The 20,584-nt window shown below is 38.3% G+C and overlaps 1 protein-coding gene and 1 pseudogene across 1 annotated transcript in view; one reads left to right on the forward strand and one right to left on the reverse strand.

The window, feature by feature from the left end:
• Window positions 1-599: 599 nt before the first annotated feature.
• Window positions 600-5,655, forward strand: LOC149842672 (dihydrodipicolinate reductase-like protein CRR1, chloroplastic; annotated as a pseudogene).
• Window positions 5,656-5,966: 311 nt separating this feature from the next.
• LOC149842673 (lysophospholipid acyltransferase 1-like) overlaps window positions 5,967-20,584 on the reverse strand; it is a 39,376-nt gene continuing 24,758 nt past the window's right edge. Inside the window, exons 4-9 of the mRNA XM_090000717.1 lie at window positions 9,817-10,037; window positions 9,314-9,722; window positions 8,219-8,304; window positions 7,495-7,558; window positions 7,286-7,404; window positions 5,967-6,556 (exon numbers count right to left, since the gene is read on the reverse strand). Of these exons, the coding sequence (XP_089856843.1) occupies window positions 9,486-9,722; window positions 9,817-10,037 (458 nt within the window). The 3' untranslated portion in view covers window positions 5,967-6,556; window positions 7,286-7,404; window positions 7,495-7,558; window positions 8,219-8,304; window positions 9,314-9,485. The remainder of the gene's footprint in view (window positions 6,557-7,285; window positions 7,405-7,494; window positions 7,559-8,218; window positions 8,305-9,313; window positions 9,723-9,816; window positions 10,038-20,584) is intronic.

A 20,584-nucleotide genomic window follows, 5' to 3' on the forward strand; every position in this document is an offset into this window, starting at 1 on the left:
TTCATAAACATTCAAGGTTTAAAAAATCATGTTTTTTATCAAAAAATATGATCTAAGTATCATTTCTTAGTAAATCGATCATGTCAAACATATCTACAAGATCAGATTTGTAAACCAACAACCCAAAAACACTGGTTCAGTGGTGGTATAGTCTGGCTGTAGGCCAGAAAGGTGGTAGGCAGCTACCACTTTTCCTATATATAGAATAGGTAGTAGCTGTCTACCACTTTCTAGCCTACTGCCAGCTTATTGGACTTTGGAAGAGTTTTTTCTATTTCTTTCTAAAATCAGATTATAAAGATGTGATCTACATGCTTGATTTTATAGGAATCAACTTTTGATACAAGGTAGGCTTTTATAAGATTTAAAAATCAACCGTTTACAATTTTTAAAAATATTTTAGTACTTAAAAAACATTATTTGAGTGTCATTTCTTAGCAAATCGATCATGCCGAATACATCTATAGGGTTAGATTTGTGAAAAACAACCAGAAAATACCTATTTACTGGTGGTAGGCAGCTACCACTTTTCATATATATATAAAGTAAAAAGTGTTTTATCATGTTAATATCAAGTTAAAAACGTGATATTTGTGACTATGGTCGATGGAACAGACCAAGAACTGCATATAATTGATCTGAATGAAGTGTTATCATCAAACATGAAGCCATTCACATGTCATCCAGGAAGTGGGTTCAGGCTTAATGAGCTTCAGAGACAGGCCCTCACCGAGGCACAACGTGGCATGAAGGGCCACCAGCATCCTGCCTCCATGAAGACAGTGATCAGGTCCTACATGTATTCCACACACCACTATTGTTTAATGCATCCTTTTGTGAATGATTAAGGCACCTGAATGCTAGCTGTTTTCAAGAGCAAGGGGTATACCAAATAGGCCCACAAGTGTCCTACGCATCTAGTTAGGTGGGTCCGCTTCTTTTATAAGACAAGTGTCCCACAGGTCCTACATGTATTTCACACACCACGGTTCTTTTATAAAGTGCTTCTTTTATAAGAAGAATGGATATAAGAAGGTGGAGTACATAAAGTATAAAAAATAACTCAAAAATAAAGGTAACTAATCATTTGTTTCTCCTTAGTCTAATTGAATTCATGTTCCATTGAATATCATAATATTGGTTCTTGTAGAAATTTTTGAAGTATTATAACCAAAGGCGTAGCTGGGGGGGGGGGGCAGGACTGGGCTGTAGCCCAGTCCTGCCTCCCAAAACAGTTACATTTTTTTTTTTAAAGCCCAGTCCTAGCCCAGCCCTGATTCCATATGAAATAGATTTTTATCCATTTTTGTAGCACAGCCCAGTCCTAGCCCAGCCCTGACTGCAGCAAATAGTTTGATTCGTCCATATGAAATAGATTTTTATTAATAATTGTAGCCATTTTTTATTTTATCTCAAAAAAAAAATCGATCACAATTTTTTTTTTTGCTACACCCCTGTTTGCCCCCCCCCCCCCCCTCACATGAATCCTAGCTACGCCACTGATTATAACTATTGAGAATGTATTTTGAACGGTGGCAGTCCAAAGCAAACGGGGTTGTCGTGGACTTCACTGAACCTTCTACTGTTTATGAGAACGTAGAACAGGTTGGTCTATTTAGTATATTCTCCAATTTGCTTTTCTAGAATTATACCGTTTAGTTATTTGAAACTGCTAGAGCACAAACAGCTTGTTTTATGATTAAGTTGATTAATGTAGTGGTAAATAGATATTAGATACAACATTTGAAAATTTGTTCTAGTTTCATTCTCGTAAAAATCCACTTAAATTGGTTTTTGTCTTAGGCTCTGTTTGGGAGAATTGCATGGAAACACCATTTCCATGTCTTGCCAAAATAGGTGTTGAAGATAGAGTTGCCAAAAACATCCTCTTCTGAATGGTACTGAAATGAAATGTGGTGTTGGCACTGCCAACTTCATTCCCAATGCAGTGTTTTGGCAACACCACAGCTCCCAAACTGCAGAGTATGAGAGCACTGGGGGAAAACCACAGCACATCTCCGATTCAAGGTTCCCAAACAGAGCCTTGATCTTTGTAAATCATGGATCCCTTTTACTTCTTTCAGAATGTTTTGAGATTTATGGCCATAACATTTTCTTCTTTCAATTTCGTTATGGTCATGCCACAATGTTCCTGTTCTTCGTGGATATTCAGGCAACAGCTTTCGGCCTGAAGAGTGTTGTTTATGTGCCTGGTAATTTAGATACGGTGGCGGCACAATCTGCATTCTGAGAGAAGGCGAGCATGGTGAGATTGGGTGAGATTTTTTTATGATGACAAACTGTCGATATTTCTCTATTGTTTTCCATTTCCCAAGCTTGCAAGAAGTGTTTGACCAAATAAGCATTCCTCAGGGCTGTCTCATTGCACCAACATTATCAATCGGCTCTGTACTCCTTCAAGAAGCTGCTATAACTGCATCTTTCCATTATGATAATGCAGAGATCGTTGAGTCTAGGCCAGATGCATCGGTACATCCACATCAAAACCCACATTGTAATTGTTTAAACAATTTCCTTTTCAATGGGTATATCTGTTTGTAGGTTGCTTCCAAGTAGTTAGTTAACAGTTCAATTAAGTTATGTGAATTTAGTCTTTTGTGTTGATCAGTGAGAATCAGTAATGATTGAATATAACTGCTTATAATTTAGAAATGAAATCCTTGTGTGCATTAAGTCCCATTAGAGTTACAGAGTTTATTTGAGAGACGGGTTCATGTGGAGCTGCAAGGGAACCAGACATGGAAACATTATATTTGTGGAATTTCTAACCACTTCAAAAAAGTGGTGGTTATGAAAAGCGCTTAAGGATCCTAAAGTGATCACTTGGTCTAGCTTAACATTAATGCATATATCCTGTCAGTGATGATGCTAAACGTTTAAAAAGGCAGTTATGACCATAACCTTCACAAAGCTCAGAGCTGAATACTTTTGTGAACATGATTTTATTCACTATTTCTTGAAGCTCAATCTCTCCCCAGATGAATCATTTGGCCAAGAGAAACCATAAATCAAATGTGTTGGTTAGAAATGCACTCAAGGATCCTAAATTGTTCATTTGGTATAATTTTCTCATTAGTTCATGTAGAACAGTAATGCATATCTCCTGTTAGTGATGATACTGAACATTTAAAAGGGGGAGTTTTGACCATAACCTTCTCAATGGTGAAAGCTGAATACCTGAGTTTGTGAACATGATGTTATCCACTATTTCTTGAAGCTCGATCTCTCCCCCAGATGAACCATTTGGCCAAGAGAACCATAAACCACAGCTGAAGAGCTTTCCCCACTAATGAGAAAATATTTCATAGTAGTCTTGTTAAACCGTACACCTCACTTGGTATATCCAGATAATAGACAGGAGCATAAACTGAAACACTTTGGAGCTACAAAGATAATTTATTAAATCATTAGCACCAGATAAAAACGTTCCACCTGGACTAGCAGTCTTATACATCTGATCATGTTGTATCTTCATAGAAATTTGATAGTCTTAGCTGATTTCTGCTATCTTATGTATATAACTGTCTCTTTCAAAAAGTGCCTTGACAAGCACAGATTTCTGCTCATTTGCAGGACCTCCCATCAACGGATGCTGAACAAATTGCCAACAACCTATCTAATCTTGGTCGGCTATACAACAAAGAGGACCTCTCAACAAGTAACTTGTTAGGTGGGGGTTTATCCAAGCTTTGAGTATTTATGTTGCTTTACTAAAATAATTTTGCAGATACAGAAACTCAGTCACTAACCCATTACTTCACCATCATGTACATAAGATGAGCATCTTCAAAATTTTATTTTGGTTGAGATGTTATCTTTCAGGACAATAAAGCCCAAGTAATTTTGGTTGAGATATCTTCAAATTGGCGCCATCATGTACATAAGATGGGTGCTTAATATCTGGCTGGTATAACAGAAGAAAATTAGCTCGTCACACAGATACTCAATTTTGGCCCCGGTATATTGTCCCCTTATATACTGGTCATATTGAAAGCTTCATAAAAATGGCCATATCCCCATATCCGCAGCCGTATTCAGGTGGCTCCACCATATTTAAAATTGCAGAAAATATGAATTTCTCAGTAGATTTGTTAGAACTTTCAAGAATTCAGAATGTTTTGTTTCCTGACCATGTCTTTGTTCATTTTCTTTGACATGGTGAGGGGTCAACTCCTAGGTGAAGACAGCATTTGTGTTCACAGTATGTGTATTCTAGGTGTCCTTTCCAGCACTACAGTTCATTTCTCAGCTCCAGGAGAGGTATAACTAATATGCCATTTTATTTGTGCTTTTTGGAGAGTCGCACTGAAATTTGAATAAAGAGTAACAACTAGTTGCACATAGCAGGTCTACTCTATCAAACATGACATAACAGATGTGCAAAGCCTAATGTCAAGCCTAATCATAGCCATAAGGTCGTGTGACTTAAGGCTCTCTCTCTCTCTCTCTCTCTCTCTCTCTCTCTCTCTCTCTCTCTCTCTCTCTCTCTCTCTCTCTCTCTCTCTCTCCATGAATCCCAAAGTTTTCTCTTTTTTACATTTAACACTGCCAATTGGATTGATCTGCTTCTTTCATTTGATTTTTTTCTTTTTTACATGTTAACACTGCCAACTGAATCGATTCTTTTTTTTCTACTGTTTCGGTGTTTCCAGAATTTGGTCTGGTTTGGAGAAGTTTTTATAGAGACATAAATCTTTGTAGATTGAACATGGCAGTTATTCATGGTAGTACCATATGGCTTTACTGAGTAAAGATAGCAACACTGATTCTCTTCTGCCTGTTGAAAAAATGAGCTTCAATGAATTCAATCATAGAAGATGGAACCAGCAAGAGCAATTTTTTGTAACAATGCTCATCTCTTTTTTTTTCCTCTTTTGCCCATCATCCCTGGGGTTTTTGACAGTGGTGAAAATGTAATCAATTTGCTAATATTTAAATTTATTTGAAATTTGGTTTTATTCATGCTCTATCTTTGTTTCCAAACGCATAACTGATGCAAGATGCCAATAATATGAAACCTCGACTGTTCTCAACTTTATGTGAGTTTAGCTCTGTTGAAACTTGAAACCATCAATAGTTGTACCAGAAAGGATAACTTTACTTTTGTCATCTCTCTCTCTCTCTCATGGTTTCCAATATAAAGAAGATCCCTCACTGGTATCGCACTTCCAATGGCCGATTCATCTACAGAGTTCTGTCTTTACCCAAATTGACAGCGTGCTTGAAACCAACATGACCCAGATTTATTTCCAACAAAGACGTGAATATCCTTCATCCAAAAGCTAGGATTTTGAAGCCCCAAAGGGGTTTGGCGTAGTGAGATGGGACTTGGACGCTAGGCAGGTGGTCTAGGTTCAAATCCCATGGACGTCATCCCTTGCACAAGCTGAAGCATGGCGACTCTCTGGGGGCAAGGGGTAAGCCCAGAGAGTTTTATGCTGCCAGGACAGCAACCGTAAGTACGTCAGGCATAGCCAACACGGCTAGGTCTGTGATCCTGGGGGTGAGTTCTCCGTGTAAATATATAAAAAAGAAAAAAGTATTAACTGATTATTAAATAATATCAGTACATGCAGGTATATGTGTCAGCGTGTTGATGGTGTGCCACAAGGACGTGCAGCCAAAATGACCTAACCCTGTGATACAGGTTGGTGCCATGCCCACACTCTCACTTGCCAATCTATTCAAGGGGTTCTTTGGATGCATTACTCATCCAAAAATAATAGGATAAGCAGGGAAATTGGTGCTCCATAATACAGTTTCCCAACTCCAAATTTCGTGTTCAAGTGGGTTCATCCAAAAGTCCTCTTAGAGGAGAAAGCCTTTGATTTTCTCAAGTTGCCAATTTTCTAAATGGGTGACCCCTTACATGAGATAATATTGGACTCCCATAGCCAATGTCATTTTCATGGTGCCATCTCATGAAGTAAAGACAGAATCTTCAATGCATGAATAGGGTTCCGAATTAACAGTAGAAATAATCATTACAAATATAGGTATACAGATAGAAAGCTGTATCAGATGAGGAGAAGCAGCTAGGCAGGCATAACACCTTGTTCTGCAGATTTCAGAATGGCCAGAATTGCAGCACCAATCCATTCAACACAGATTCAAACATGGTACAGCAAAAAAGTGGCACATTGAGTACCAAAAAGAAAAAGATTCAAGTACCAAAAATAAGAAAAAGATCAAGTACCAAAAGTAAGAAAAAAAAAACATGATCACGCCCAGCTGACACGAGGATGAAACCAGTATGGAGCACTCTATCTCAACAATGAACTCAGAGTTCAACTCCAATGTTTGCCAGCAGGCAAGACATTGATGTGCCTTGTTTGAGATATGGACGACAAGAATTACAGGAACCGAAGCCATCTAGATAACTTAAAAGCTTGCTTCACTTATCTTTACGAGCTTGTGATCTGGATGGCTTTGATGGCTTGATTATGTAGCCGAGGAGGATCACCACAATCGGTATGATGGTGCCAACGTAGTATACACTTGCATACGAAGCGAGTGTCTCATGTATGCTTAAGACCTACATGCAAAAGATAAAATCATAATTAAAAATAACTAAAAATGGCTCAGTTCCTCTCATGTTTAAGAAGATTGCATTTTACTATGATGACAACAAGTTTTCAAGGACATGGAAGGATGTCTTAGGTTTCCCACTTTCCCTGATGATAGTTGCTAGCATGTCTGAACCCATGGCAATAAAGTGGAACTACAACAAAATTTTGGAGTTGATTCCACTACATGTGCCACCATTCTTAAAAGGCATCGGAAAGTTGGTGTCAGAGAAAGAACATAAACAGTCATTAGGTTCTTAACTATGCTCTCTTGAAGAAATATTGATGAGGCATAAAAACTATTACTCCAAAAGGTGGGGAGGTGGGGGGCGTGGAAAAAAAAGAGACCAAGTTCAGTAAAGATCCTCTATCATGTCATTGTGATAATTGAATCCCTTGAAACATACTTTTAAACTTGGGAGGAGGAAGTCACACATAACCTTTTCAAAAATTCATCTTCCACCAAAAACAACTGCAAAAATTTTGTGGCTCACCCACCAGAATGGGGCATCTCTTTGTCTATAACCCATTGAATGTAAAGACAAAGAGGCCATTGCTTGTGAGCCATGCATGAGTTCAGGCAAATACATCCATGAGGAGTCAGATGACAATGGTAAAGTGGCCTCCTCTACTCATATATGCATATATTCATGGAAAGAAAAGATAGAAATAGGATCTCAAGCAGTAAGAATACTAACCATGAAGCCAATGCAGGAATAGTTAAGAACCAGCAGCGTATAAGCAAAGTTCATAAAACCCATTGCCTTTCTTAATATATCCAAATTGGTGGGAATGGCTTGCTGCCATCTGTAAATAGCTGGTGGTGGAAAAGCCAAAAAAATTAGCAACCAGAATATGATTCAACATCTACTAATGAAAAAGCAAAGAAAAAAGAATAGATGGATACCTCTTGAACCTGCAATCATTATTGCAGACTGCACAAAGAATATGATGTATCCAGCGTATAGCCCCTGCAAGTCAATAAGAGCATAAGACAACCAGAGTTTGTAGGTAAAGAAGTATAAGATGAACAGAAACTGAAGTTCCAAGAACAGCCTACTAATATCAGAAGATGACAATGCTCCCAAGAGCATAGGCAGTCATATGAAAAATTTTGTTTTGCATGATATCAATTAAAATTTGCAAGATTGAGTACAGAATAAGTATGATCCATCAATATGATGAAATCAACAAGTGAACAAGAAAAAGATTACTATTACGAGAAATATTTGCTACACAAACCCGAAAGCATATATCTGAGCATCCATGCATGTCATGGATCGAATTGTTATATATCCATTTTGTGATGTTTTGGGAACCCAACAGTAATCTATGCTCTATAAAATAGCTATAATGAGTAGCAGTGGAAGCTATGATAATAACTGGAGCTAGACTCCCTTCCAATATTTTGCAAATAATGGATCACGCTGCTATAAACATAGTAAAGGTGGAGAGTATTTTAATCCTTGAGAATTTCCCGTTTATAACTCTAGTTAGAAAAGTTTCAGGCCCCCTTTAAAGCACATGCGTAATGATAATATGATATGCTGATGCAACCAAGTGGCCAAGCCAGCAGATCAGTTAAAGTCATCTATCCAAGCCCAAACCAAAGAATATAAAACAGTACTCACATGCCAAACAGCACTAACTGTCTGTGTCGCCAGCAACTGCAGGAAGCCTGGTTTCTTCCCTTTCTGGATGAGTCTTTCATAAACATCTGCAAGAAACCGATTCTAAGGCTAAAAAGGAAAACATTCACAAATATAAGAACAGATTTGTACATTCTAATATTTGATAGCATTTTTGTGTGATGCTGCCTAAAACAATAAAATTCCTAGGCAAGAGGACAATTAGAAACTGAAGCTAGCTTTCAATGTAGAAAAATTTTCCTAGGATGAAAAAATAGCTGCTAGGAACTTCTTTTTAAATGAACATCCTTTATAAGGACAATTTTGTGAAGCTTGCTGCGCAGGGAAATTTGGACTGAAAGTGGTAACTGCTCCATTGGTTGGGAACACATGTAAACCATTCCTAGCCATTTTTGAATATTGTGTTGATACATACATACATACATACATACATACATACATACATACATACATACATACATACATACATACATACATACATACATACATACATACATACATACATACATACATACATGCATGCATGCATTTATTCATTTTATTTATTAACAACGCCTTTGTTAATTACCCTGTATGCCATAATACATAATTATCACCAGATTGTAGTTTTGATCATTTATGAGCATGTTTTAATTTACTAATATCTTCAATACATATTAATTCCATCTTCTTTCATATTTGCTTGTGTATTTAATCGCACGTGCATACTGAACCAAAATATGCATGGCCAGTGTCTTGCTGGAATTTGGCTGGCCAGAAACTCACACTCTTGTCCACCACAACTCACACATGCATACACACACACACAAAAGCTAGGAAAGAATAAAGTTTTACACAGGAATTTTTTCTCCATGTTGAGAGGCAGAAATCTTTCGTAGTACGGATGGAAAGTCCATCCCATTTGGGATGGTTTTTCATATAAAAACCATTCCCATCCTTGAGAAGACATGGCAAGCTTCTCTTTTCACACTAAAAGAAGATTTCCTCTTTGTATTACTCATCCTTAAATGTGTCCTAAAAACATATCAAAAAACAAATTTAATATTAAAGAATAATGAAATATGAACATGAACTCACAGTAGCGGAGCCATGTGCTAACTTGAATGTTCCACACAAGAGGCAGCTCCACTGCACTCTTGGCCAACTCCACCCCAATAATATCAACATTTCTTGCACTATCCCATCGTGGTCTGGGCGGGACAGTATCTGTCCAGCCACTGAATCCAAGACCACAAATTATGATGGATGCCTATGAAATGGACCATATGAAATAATATTTCCAACGAGCTGTAAACCCAGACATGTATTGGTAACCCAGCCGTTTCCAGAATCCCCACTCCTGGTATATAGGCTCAGAAAACCGGGACAATGGGAAATAAGGTACCAGATACAAGTAAAGTCCCATGCATATAGCAGCTTGAATAAGAGCTTTCAGGACAGCTCCATAGGGAGAAGGAGGTGCTCTCTTATTATCAGGACCCCATAGCTGCAAATAAAATATTAATGAGGTCTCTACTTTTGACTGCACAGAAAAGAATAATAAAGATTAATAAAGCAACTGTTTATCATCTCAAACCTACTCCTTTCTTTTCTGTCCATTCAAGATAATCTTTCATTTCATAAACTGGTCCAGCAAAGTGACTGCCACAGCAAAGACAGTAACCAATATACTCAAGCAGGGAAGGGCATCGAAGTAACCGGTACTTCTTTTGGGCCTCACGAAGGCCTTCTTCTTTTAATAACCCATCACCGTAGTTTATTGCACATGATATAACTTTAAGTGTCAACACCATTAGAGCACCTAATCAGGAAAAGACTAACTCAGTAATTCATCAACAGTAATGCAATTCCATATAAAAGATTACATCTTTAGTCCAAAAAGCTGAATTTGATAAGCATTTTTAGAAAATTCTTAACACAGGACTGGTTAAGTACCACACCTCTTTCCTAGAGAGAATCAGAAAATACAAGAACCTTAATGATTTGAGTCCACATTGTCCAAAACTTACTAGCTTTAGCAATATGCAGTATTTTAACCTATTTAAAGATTGCAGATATTACAAACATGCATATGGTTGGGAAAACATAATGAGGTATAGATGTAAAAGATGCAGATGAAATAACATATTTTCAAATATTCGACAAGAACAACGGTTCAGCAAGTGCATGAAGTGGGCTCAGATTTCTTATGCTGGCCCGGGTCTCACAAAGGTGGCTTACAGGCTAGGCCCGCAACTAGCATTTTGAATGCCCAGCAAGTTGAACCACAGGAAAATCCAACAATTACTAGTTTGAGATAACAGAAACTGCAAAAGGATCCTATTTGTGTTAGATATGGCCAACATTATAAGCTTTAGAAGGCAACTGGTATCTGTTAAAATGTATACTCAAGAACATCATTGTAAGTATAAATATATATACTTATATACATAGAGATACGTATACATATATTATATGTATACGTATCTCTATATATAAGTATATATATTTATACATTTTTCTCTTTTTACCCGAAAAGGGTATTTTAGTCCTTTTACATTTTGCGCATATTCCATTTGGAATATGCTGTAATTTTTCCCTTATTTTTAAATTTCTTTTATTTTTTATTTTTCCTTTTTGTATTTACAAAAAGGTGCATTGGGGGTCTCCCCAATAGAGTCGTTGGGGAGCCCCCAACGGTCACAATTGTGACCGTTGAGAGCTCCCCAACGACTCCTTTGGGGAGCCCCCTTGCACCTCTCCTTTCTTGTATAAATAGGGGTGTTCCCCCTTGTTGTAGGAGAAGCTTGAGAGTCTCAAGCATTTGCTTTTATTTATGAAATACATGCATTATTGCATGTTTATTATTTATACGCTTTTTGCGTATTTTGTTCAAGTGTTGTGAGAGTGCTTTCGTGCACTTCTTTTATAAAGTATTTGTGCTTGTATGTGTATTGTCTCTTCGTAGACAATTTTACATGGTATCAGAGCTCGGTTGGTGATTGAAGATCGTGGGATCCTCTTTTGTTCGAGTGCCTCGAAAACCGTGCCTTCGGATCTTTAGAGATTGAAGTGGTGGATCTTGCTTCTCAAATATTTTAGAAGGATCTTGTGCAAAGTAGAAGTTGAAACATTGTGTTGGTACGTTTTTTTTCTCCTTCTCTTTACGCCTTAATGGGTGAGAAAGAGTCTCACTTTGCCCTTGGCTTCAAGTTGAATGGGTCCAACTATCATATTTGGGCCGGGAATATGGAGGCCCACATAAAAGGAAAATGATTGTGGGGTTATGTGCAAGGAACAATTCCGGAACCGGAACCCAAGATAACCGTAATGGACGGAAGTGAAATCAAGATTCTTGAGGGAGAGGAAAGGATCAAAGCTCTTGAGGAATACTCCAAGAAACACGACGAATGGGAAATGAAGAACTTCAAGATTCTTTCTTGGTTCTTCGCATCCGTCGAAACAAAGATTAATGTCAACATTATCAATTTCAAAAGAGCATCGAAAGCTTGGCATTATCTCGAGAAAATGTATACATCAAGAGATCTATCCCATAAGTATTACCTTCAAAAGAAGGCCCTCTCCCTTACTCAAGGTGAAATGTCTATTAGGGAATCTTTCCTCTATTTGGGATGAGCTTTCTATGCTTGAACCAAAATGGAGTGGAGAGGCAATTGAACTCCGCCACAAGCAACTTGAAGAAGATCGTTTTTTCAATTTTTTGAATGGGTTGAGACCGGAATTTGAGCAAATAAGGTCATCACTTCTATCCTCATTTACTCCCCCCTCTCTTGAAGATGTTCTCACCAAATTAAGTGGTGAGGAGACTCGTATGAGTTTATGTAAACAAGGATCAAGTGTTCTTATGGTTCCTTGTAATCATGAAGAAAACAATGAGGTTAATGCCGTATCAAGACCCGGAAATAATGTAAAGACCTATCGTCCTCCTCATTTTAAATTCCAAAATCAAGGAGGAGATGGTGGACAAAGAGGAAAGAGGGACTATAGCAAGACTATATGTCATTTTTGTAAAGAACCGGGGCATATCAAGCCCGTATGTCCCAAATGGAAAAAGCTTCTCGCTATGGCCACCACCGGTGCACCACAAAAGGAAGAGGCATCATCAAGCGGGTCACTCTCGTTGAACCAAATAATGGAAGCCCTTCAACCTCTTCTCAAGGGAGCTACATCCGGTGCCGTCGTGTCTACTTCTTCCATTCCAGGTAAAGTCTCTTGGCTTTTGGACTCAGGTGCATCTTTTCATATGTCCCCAAACATGTTCTCACTTTCCGATTATTCAAAAAATATTTCTCCATCCTTTGTTTCCACTGCGGATGGAACCTCTCTTGAAATTAAAGGAATAGGTAATTTTGAAACTCAAGATTTTTTTATTCCTAAAATTAGATTTATACCTAAACTTAACTTAAATCTTCTCTCTGTTTCTCAACTCTCGGACCATGGATGTGATATTAAATTTTCATGTGATAAATGTTTAATACAGGATCGCCTGTCCGAGAAATTGATTGGGGAAGGCTTTAGAAAAGACGATTTATACTATATGGAATCTCTTCAAGTTCCAAAATCTTTTTGTAATGTTGCCCGAAACAAAGATATAAATGTGTGACACAAAAGACTTGGTCATCCTAATATCACCAAGTTATCTTATTTACATTTTGCAAAGGACCTAGTATTCTCAGAAAAATGCAAAGTTTACCTTTTGAGCAAAGAACTATGTTCTCATCTAAACCCTTTGAAATTGTTCATTCCGATGTTTGGGGACCCGCACCTGTAGTCTCAAAAGGAGGCTTTTCTTATTATGTTATTTTTGTGGATGATTTCTCTAGATATTCATGGATCTTTTTTCTTAAATTCAAACATGAATTTTTTTGTGCTTTAGAACCTTCCATTCAATGATCAAGAATCAATTTAATAGTAACATAAAGATTTTTAGAAGTGATTCTGGAGAAGAATATCTCTCCAACCAATTTAAAATATATCTGGAAGATCAAGGAATCATTCACCAAAGATCTTGTCCTAAAACCCTTCAACAGAATGGGTTGGCTGAAAGAAAACATAGGCATATCATCGAGACCACTAGAACCCTTCTTATTTCCCAAAACATTCCTAAAAATTTTTGGGCTGAAGCAGCTCTTCCTTCTGTTTATCTGATAAATCGCTTGCCTTCTAGAATATTAGGGAAAATATCCCCTTTTGAGATTTTATATAAACTCGAACCGGATTATAATAGGTTACGAGTCTTCGGGTGTAAGTGTTTCATACTTACGGATAAGAATGACAAACTCTCTCCCAAGGCTATTCCCTGCGCTTTTCTTGGATATTCTGAAACTCAAAAGGAATTTCGATGCTATGATCTTCGAGAAGATAAGCTATATGTCTCTAGAAATGTAACTTTTTTGGAAAATGAAAGTGGATTTGAAAAAAATATTTCTCAACAAGAAAATTTTGATTATTCCTTCCTTTTTGACTTATTGTCTAGTAATGATGATACATCTAGTGATGATGATGTATCATCAAACCATGATGAGAACATTGAGAGTAATGTCGAAGAGCATAACCAACAAGAAGGCAGGATTTCAAGTGATCCTATAACATACTCTCGTAGAAACCAAGACACCTTTAGAAGTGCTATTGATCAATATAGTAAACTTGTTCCTGTTCTCGATCACCGAAGATCGAAGAGAAATAGGAGACCTCCCACTCATTTTGTCTCCTTTGATTCCTTTTCACCCCGATATAGGGCTTGTCTTAGTGCCATTCATTCTTATTTTGAACCAAGAAATTTTGAAGAAGCAAAAACATGTATAGAATGGCAAGAAGCTATGCAAAATGAACTTAATGCTCTTAAAAGGGCTGAAACTTGGGATTTCCAAACTCTACCCATAGGAAAGAAAACTATAGGTTGTCGATGAGTTTTTAAGGTTAAAACTAAGAGCGACGGATCCCTTGAAAGGTATAAGGCTCGCTTAGTTGCAAAAGGGTATGGGCAAGAGTATGGAATTGATTATGAAGAAACTTTTGCTCATGTAGCCCGAATGGTTACAATTAGATGTTTTATCACTATTGCATCTATTAAAAATTGGAATATCTTTCAAATGGATGTAAAAAATGTTTTTTTAAATGATCTTAATGAAGAAGTGTATATGGATGCTCCACCAGGCATGGAGATCCCTAAAGATAAAGTCCTTCGTCTTCGAAAGGCCCTTTATGGTTTGAAGCAGGCCCCCAAAGCCTGGTATGACAGATTTACCAGTGTAATGCTGGAAAATGGTTTCTCCTCCTGTTATACTGACACTGCTCTATTTACTAGAAAATCTAAGGCAGGGATTATAATATTATTACTATATGTTGATGACATGTTAATTACATGTGATGATGTTCAAGGAGTCAAGGGTATTAAGTCCGTCTTGACTTTAAAATTTGAGATGTCAGACTTGGGTTTTCTGACATATTTTCTTGGAATTGAGGTTGCCTATTCGCAACGTGGTTATTTTTTATCTCAGTCTAAGCTTGCTTGTGAGATTATTGACAGATCAGGAATTTCTGATGGCAAAGTATGTGAAACCCCTGAAGTTGTGGGAGCAAAAATGAAGATTGACGACGGTGTTCCTCTAATCGATCCTACTCCTTACAGACAGTTGGTAGGTTCTTTAATGTATCTCAGCATTACTCGACCCGATTTGTCACATGCTATACACATCGCCAGCCAGTTTCAGCATGCTCCTACAACCGTTCATATGAGTGTTGTGCTTCGCATCATCAGATATTTGAAGGAAACAGTGAATAAGGGAGTATTCCTATCCTCTTCTTCTGAATTAAAATTGCTTGCTTATACTGACTCAAATTGGGGAGGTGACCCTAGTAACCGTCACTCCACCACTGGTTTTTGTATTTTCTTAGGAGAATCTTTGATCTCATGGCGATGTAAAAAGCAACAGAAGATCTCCTTATCATCCATTGAAGCCGAATACAGAGCCATGGCATCTACCACCATGGAAATAGTATGGATTCGACGTCTTTTGAAAGATATGGGAGTAGTTGTCAAAGAACCAACAAAGCTTTGCTGTGACAATAAAAGTGCAATCTACATTGCCAAGAACCACACATTTCACGAGCGAACAAAGCATATAGAGATGGACTGCCATTATGTCAGGGAAGAATACTTGAAGAAGGTCATTGATCTACCATACGTGACGTCTGAGTATCAACTTGCGGACTTCTTCACAAAAGCTCTTTGTTCACCTAGATTTCATTTCCTTCTTGACAAACTTGCGGTTATCACACCGTAAGTTTGAGGGGGGGTGTTAAAATGTATACTCAAGAACATCATTGTAAGTATAAATATATATACTTATATACATAGAGATACGTATACATATATTATATGTATACGTATCTCTATATATAAGTATATATATTTATACATTTTTCTCTTTTTACCCGAAAAGGGTATTTTAGTCCTTTTATATTTTACGCATATTCCATTTGGAATATGCTGTAATTTTTCCCTTATTTTTAAATTTCTTTTATTTTTTATTTTTCCTTTTTGTATTTACAAAAAGGTGCATTGGGGTCTCCCCAATAGAGTCGTTGGGGAGCCCCCAACGGTCACAATTGTGACCGTTGGGAGCTCCCCAACGACTCCTTTGGGGAGCCCCCTTGCACCTCTCCTTTCTTGTATAAATAGGGGTGTTCCCCCTTGTTGTAGGAGAAGCTTGAGAGTCTCAAGCATTTGCTTTTATTTATGAAATACATGCATTATTGCATGTTTATTATTTATACGCTTTTTGCGTATTTTGTTCAAGTGTTGTGAGAGTGCTTTCGTGCACTTCTTTTATAAAGTATTTGTGCTTGTATGTGTATTGTCTCTTCGTAGACAATTTTACAGTATCCTCAACTAGGAACTTTACATGAGGTCAAGAGAACCATTTAAACAAAGCCCTGAAATCAATAAGTCAAAAGCTGATACTACATAAGATGGAAAATAAGAAGATGCCAAAACCTTGGTTCCATCATCATTGTGCTGTTTCAAAGTCATAAATTCACTTCTATTTGTAGCATTGTTTAAACAGCTTTATTCATTGTTGTTGACCATAGCAGAAGAAGCATAAGTGACGATTAAAGAGGGCCTCTCACTGACATAGCATAAGGCCCATTTGGATTACACTTTTGATAATGAGGCTTTGTTTTGATTCATTTGCAGTCAATCTTCATTTATCAAAACCATCTCTAATGTTTGAGTGAGGTTTTGTGTTAATTCATTTTCAGACAATCTTCACTTATCAAAACCATCTCTAATGTTTGGGTGAGATTTTGTGTTAATTCATTTTTTAATTAACTTTGTTTTGTAGTCAAAAGCACACCTAGTGAGTTGACTAAGCACCCAGTCAACCTAAACACAGGCTTGGTGCCTAGCTGCAAGCACCTAAGTTGACTAGTTGCCAACTAGTTTGTTCTCACCTAAGTGTGAGGACAAACTTGTCCAAATATGTTTCTCTCTCTCTCTCTCTCTCTCTCTCTCTCTCTCTCTCTCTCTCTCTCTCTCTCTCTCTCTCTCTCTCTCTCTGTACGATGCTTCCGCCCCCCTCAAAACCCACCCTCTTGTCGCCCTTCTTTTTCAACTGTGTGTGCATAAAGAGAGAAAAGTTGTCACATGGGTCCGGGTCTGGGTACGAAGGGTACGATACGGAAATTTCAAGAAATGAAGGTATGACTGGATCAGAAATTAAAGAAAGAGAGTTTGGGTCTGGATTATAATAAGGTCCATATCAAAAATTAAAAAACAAAAGGACTGTGTGAGTAATTTTTTGACAAAAAGGGGCAGGGGAAGGAAAAAGTTTGTAAGCGAGGAGGTGACTGTGATTTTTAAAAATAAGGGGGAGGGGGAATGAAATTTTCATTTTAATAAAAATCTCTCTCTCTCCTTCTTTTTCCTTTCCTTTTCCTCTTTCGCCTTCTTCTTCCTTCTCCTCCTCTTCCTCTTTCTCTTTCTTCCTCTTCTTCTCATCCTCTTCCTCTTTCATCTTTTTAGTCCTCCTCTTTCTTTTTTTCTTCTTCTTTTTCTTCCTCCTTTTGCTTTTTCTTTTTCCTCCTCCTCCTTTTTCTTCTTTTTCCCATACTTTCATCGAGGTTGTACCCGACCCGATCCGGACCAGCATGTACCTGTGCTGCATCCGGTACCAGTACCCATGTCAGGCCGTGTTGACACGGGTATGGCTGCCTGGTTGTTGTGTCCATGTGACATAGAAGAGAAGGTGGTAGTTGCTAACCACTTTTGTAGCTAACCGCCAGCTAATCAGGCTTTTGAATGAGTTTTTTCATGTTTTTCTTAAATCTGACAATACAGGTGTTCTACATGTTTGATTTTATAGGGATTGACTCTTGGATCATCTGATTCTGATACGCATGTAGATTTTATAAAGTTTACAAATCGATGGTCTAAGATTTTCATAAATAATCAAGGCTTAATTATGTTTTTATTGAAAAACATGATTCAAGTGTTGTTCCCTAGTAAATTGACCATGTCAAACACATTTGTGCAGTTAGATTTAAGGAAAACATAAAAAAAAATAACTCTTCAAAAACCCGGTGAGCTAGAAAAGTAGTTAGCAGCTACCATCTTATATATATATATATATGGGATCTGTAGTTTGTTTGTAATTTTGTTGTTGTAGTGTGCTAGTTGTTGTGGTTTTTATGCATGTATATGATTTTCCATTATTTTATTAATCTATAATTCATTGAGTTTTTATTCTTGTAGTTTGCTATTCTTTTATTCATGTAATTTGCTTTCTTTTTTTGGATAGGTTCTATTCAGTAATGCAAGTTATTGTGATATATATACATACATACACATCATCATCAAGCCTTATCCTAACTACGACCGGCTTTGCGAGTCTTATTTTTCTGTTCCTATCTATCTAGAGCTACAACTTTGGTCACTTTACAATCCTTCGTATCATCTTCAACTGCTTTCTTCCAAGTCTTCAGTGGTCTTCCTCTTTTTCTAGTTTCTTCTACTTGTACCATGTTAACCTTTCTTATAGGAGCCATGAGAGATCTTCGTGCAACATGACCAAACCATCTTAAACGGCATTCACTTATTTTTGTCTTTTATTGGTTTGACTCTTAGGAGCATTCTAATATATTTATCTCTAATTTTACCCTTTCTTGTAACCCCAAACATCCATCTTAACATACACTGTCTTCTTGTTGCTTCTTAATTTCTCCACATTTAGCTCTATATAATAGTGTTGGTCTTATAATAGTCATATAGAACATCCTTTCAATCATAAAAGTACTCTTTTATCACATAACATGCCACTATCATGTCTCTACTTAACCCAACCAGCACTAATCCTATTAGTCTAAACCTTCTTGAGTCCACCATTTTGTTGCAATATAGACCCTAAAGACCAAAACTTATTGTTAAAATGTATATATACATAGTGTATGTATATGCATTATGTACATATATACATATGTATGCATATATATATAGGTTAGTTTTTAGTTTCTTTTCTTTTTAGTTTTTTAGTTCAAGTTAGACTAGTCAACACAAGGTGGACTAGTCAAAAAGAGTCATTGGGCTGCTCCAACATCTCTATGGAGCTCCCAAGGTGTGTATATATAGGGGAAACCCCCCTCATTTTGTAATGCTTCTTGCATGGGTTTGACATCAATAAAATATTACTTTTATAATTTGTGAGCCTCTTTTGTTTGCCCCTTTGTGGGTTTTGTGAGCGAACCTATTTTGTGGTTCATTGTGTGTTCACTTTGGTGATTTGGTGGATCTTGTTGTGGCTCTTTTGTGTGTCCACCTTGGTGATTTGGTGAACTTTATTAGAAGCTCTCATTTCCTTACATTGTATCAAAGCTTGGTGGTTCCAAGCTTCTTGTTGATGTTCGTGGGATCGTGGTTGCACGCTTGAAGAATGAAATCCAAGTGTTCGTGTGATCCTTTGGTGGTGCTTGATCAATGTTGCCTATACTTCAATTTTTTGTGGAGAAGTGATCATGCTTGCTTTTCTTTTGTGCTCTTCCTTCCTATATATCTTTTTTTCTCTCTCAGCCTTGTAAAATAAATAACAAAGAAAGTGTCATCATTGTGCCCATGATGTAACATGGTCTTCAGTCATGAAGCACCATATTTGGGAAAACTAGTTGATGTGATGCAGAGCAGGACTGGGTCCAGTCTACACCGAGTAACCCAGGCAAGGAACCGGGTCTACGCGAGGGGGTTGAAGATCGGACCCATGCAAATCGTGGTACCAAGGCGCAAGAGTGAGGCACCCCTGTGCACCTACTCCAGACGAGCACAGAGAGTACAGGCCGGGACGCCCCAGGTCCAGCAACACTCAGGAGTTGTCTCAGGTCCGGGACCGAATCCGAGACCCGGATCCAATTGAAGTCTTTAAATATCCATCCTAGGGTTGCGTGCAGGGGGGTTGAATTATGAAAAGCTTTTCTACAATTTTGCTTCAGCCGCACACTCTTTACTGCTTGTTTTTTTTTCTTTATCCCTTTTCAATCATTCTATTTAGTCTCTGTCAATCATTGCTTTCTTTCCCTGTTAGTATTCTCAATTTGTAAACGTTACCAGTCTTTTAATACATTGTGGCTCGCATACATTGATCCGAGCATTCCTTCCTTCACGCTGCCATTGGATTATCGTGTACTGCACAGTCGATGCCTTGGGGGAATCATCCAACGTCAGTCCACTAAAGGACAGTGTCGACCTCCTCCCTAACTCGCAGTCCTCAACGTCAACACCCAGCGTGTAGGCTGTGGTCCAGGTTCCCTCGCTGCAACAAAGTGAAGGTTGCAGTTTTCGGTACCGCACTGCATCAAGTGGTATCAGAGTCGAGGCGTCCTCCTTCGGCAGCGTGATGTCTCATGAGGCGAGGACTGATCCGGCAAGTGGCAAGGAGAAGGAGAAAATTGATGTTGAAGATCCGGTGTTGCGGGTGTTTGACGCAGTAATTCAGATTCAGGAAAATCTACAGCGCATCAACAAAGAGGTCGTGGGTTTGTCGAGACGCGTGGACGGGATTGACGAACGGCTCAGAGCCATCGAGTCATCCGGGGAAGGTGAAAAATCAAGAAGTTGTCGTTGCAGCCGAAGCAGGCCAGTCTATCCCTCGTGGCCGCACCACCGCCCCGAACCTGGTACTGTCCCTAACGTCAGACTCAGTCACGGCTGCAACCCAGCCCCTTGGTGCCTACCAAACCAAGTACGAGGCTCTGGCAGCGCCTCCCAGCGTTAGCTGGGGTGCGCAGGCCTGGCCCCGTGCCCCAGCACCAGTGCCGCAACCTAGGTTTGGCTCGCCAGGTCCCAGCGTGACACGGGGC

This window comes from Nuphar pumila, chromosome 3, assembly GCF_984573655.1.
Source record: "Nuphar pumila chromosome 3, dmNupPumi1.hap1.1, whole genome shotgun sequence".
In the NCBI taxonomy this organism is placed as follows: domain Eukaryota; kingdom Viridiplantae; phylum Streptophyta; class Magnoliopsida; order Nymphaeales; family Nymphaeaceae; genus Nuphar; species Nuphar pumila.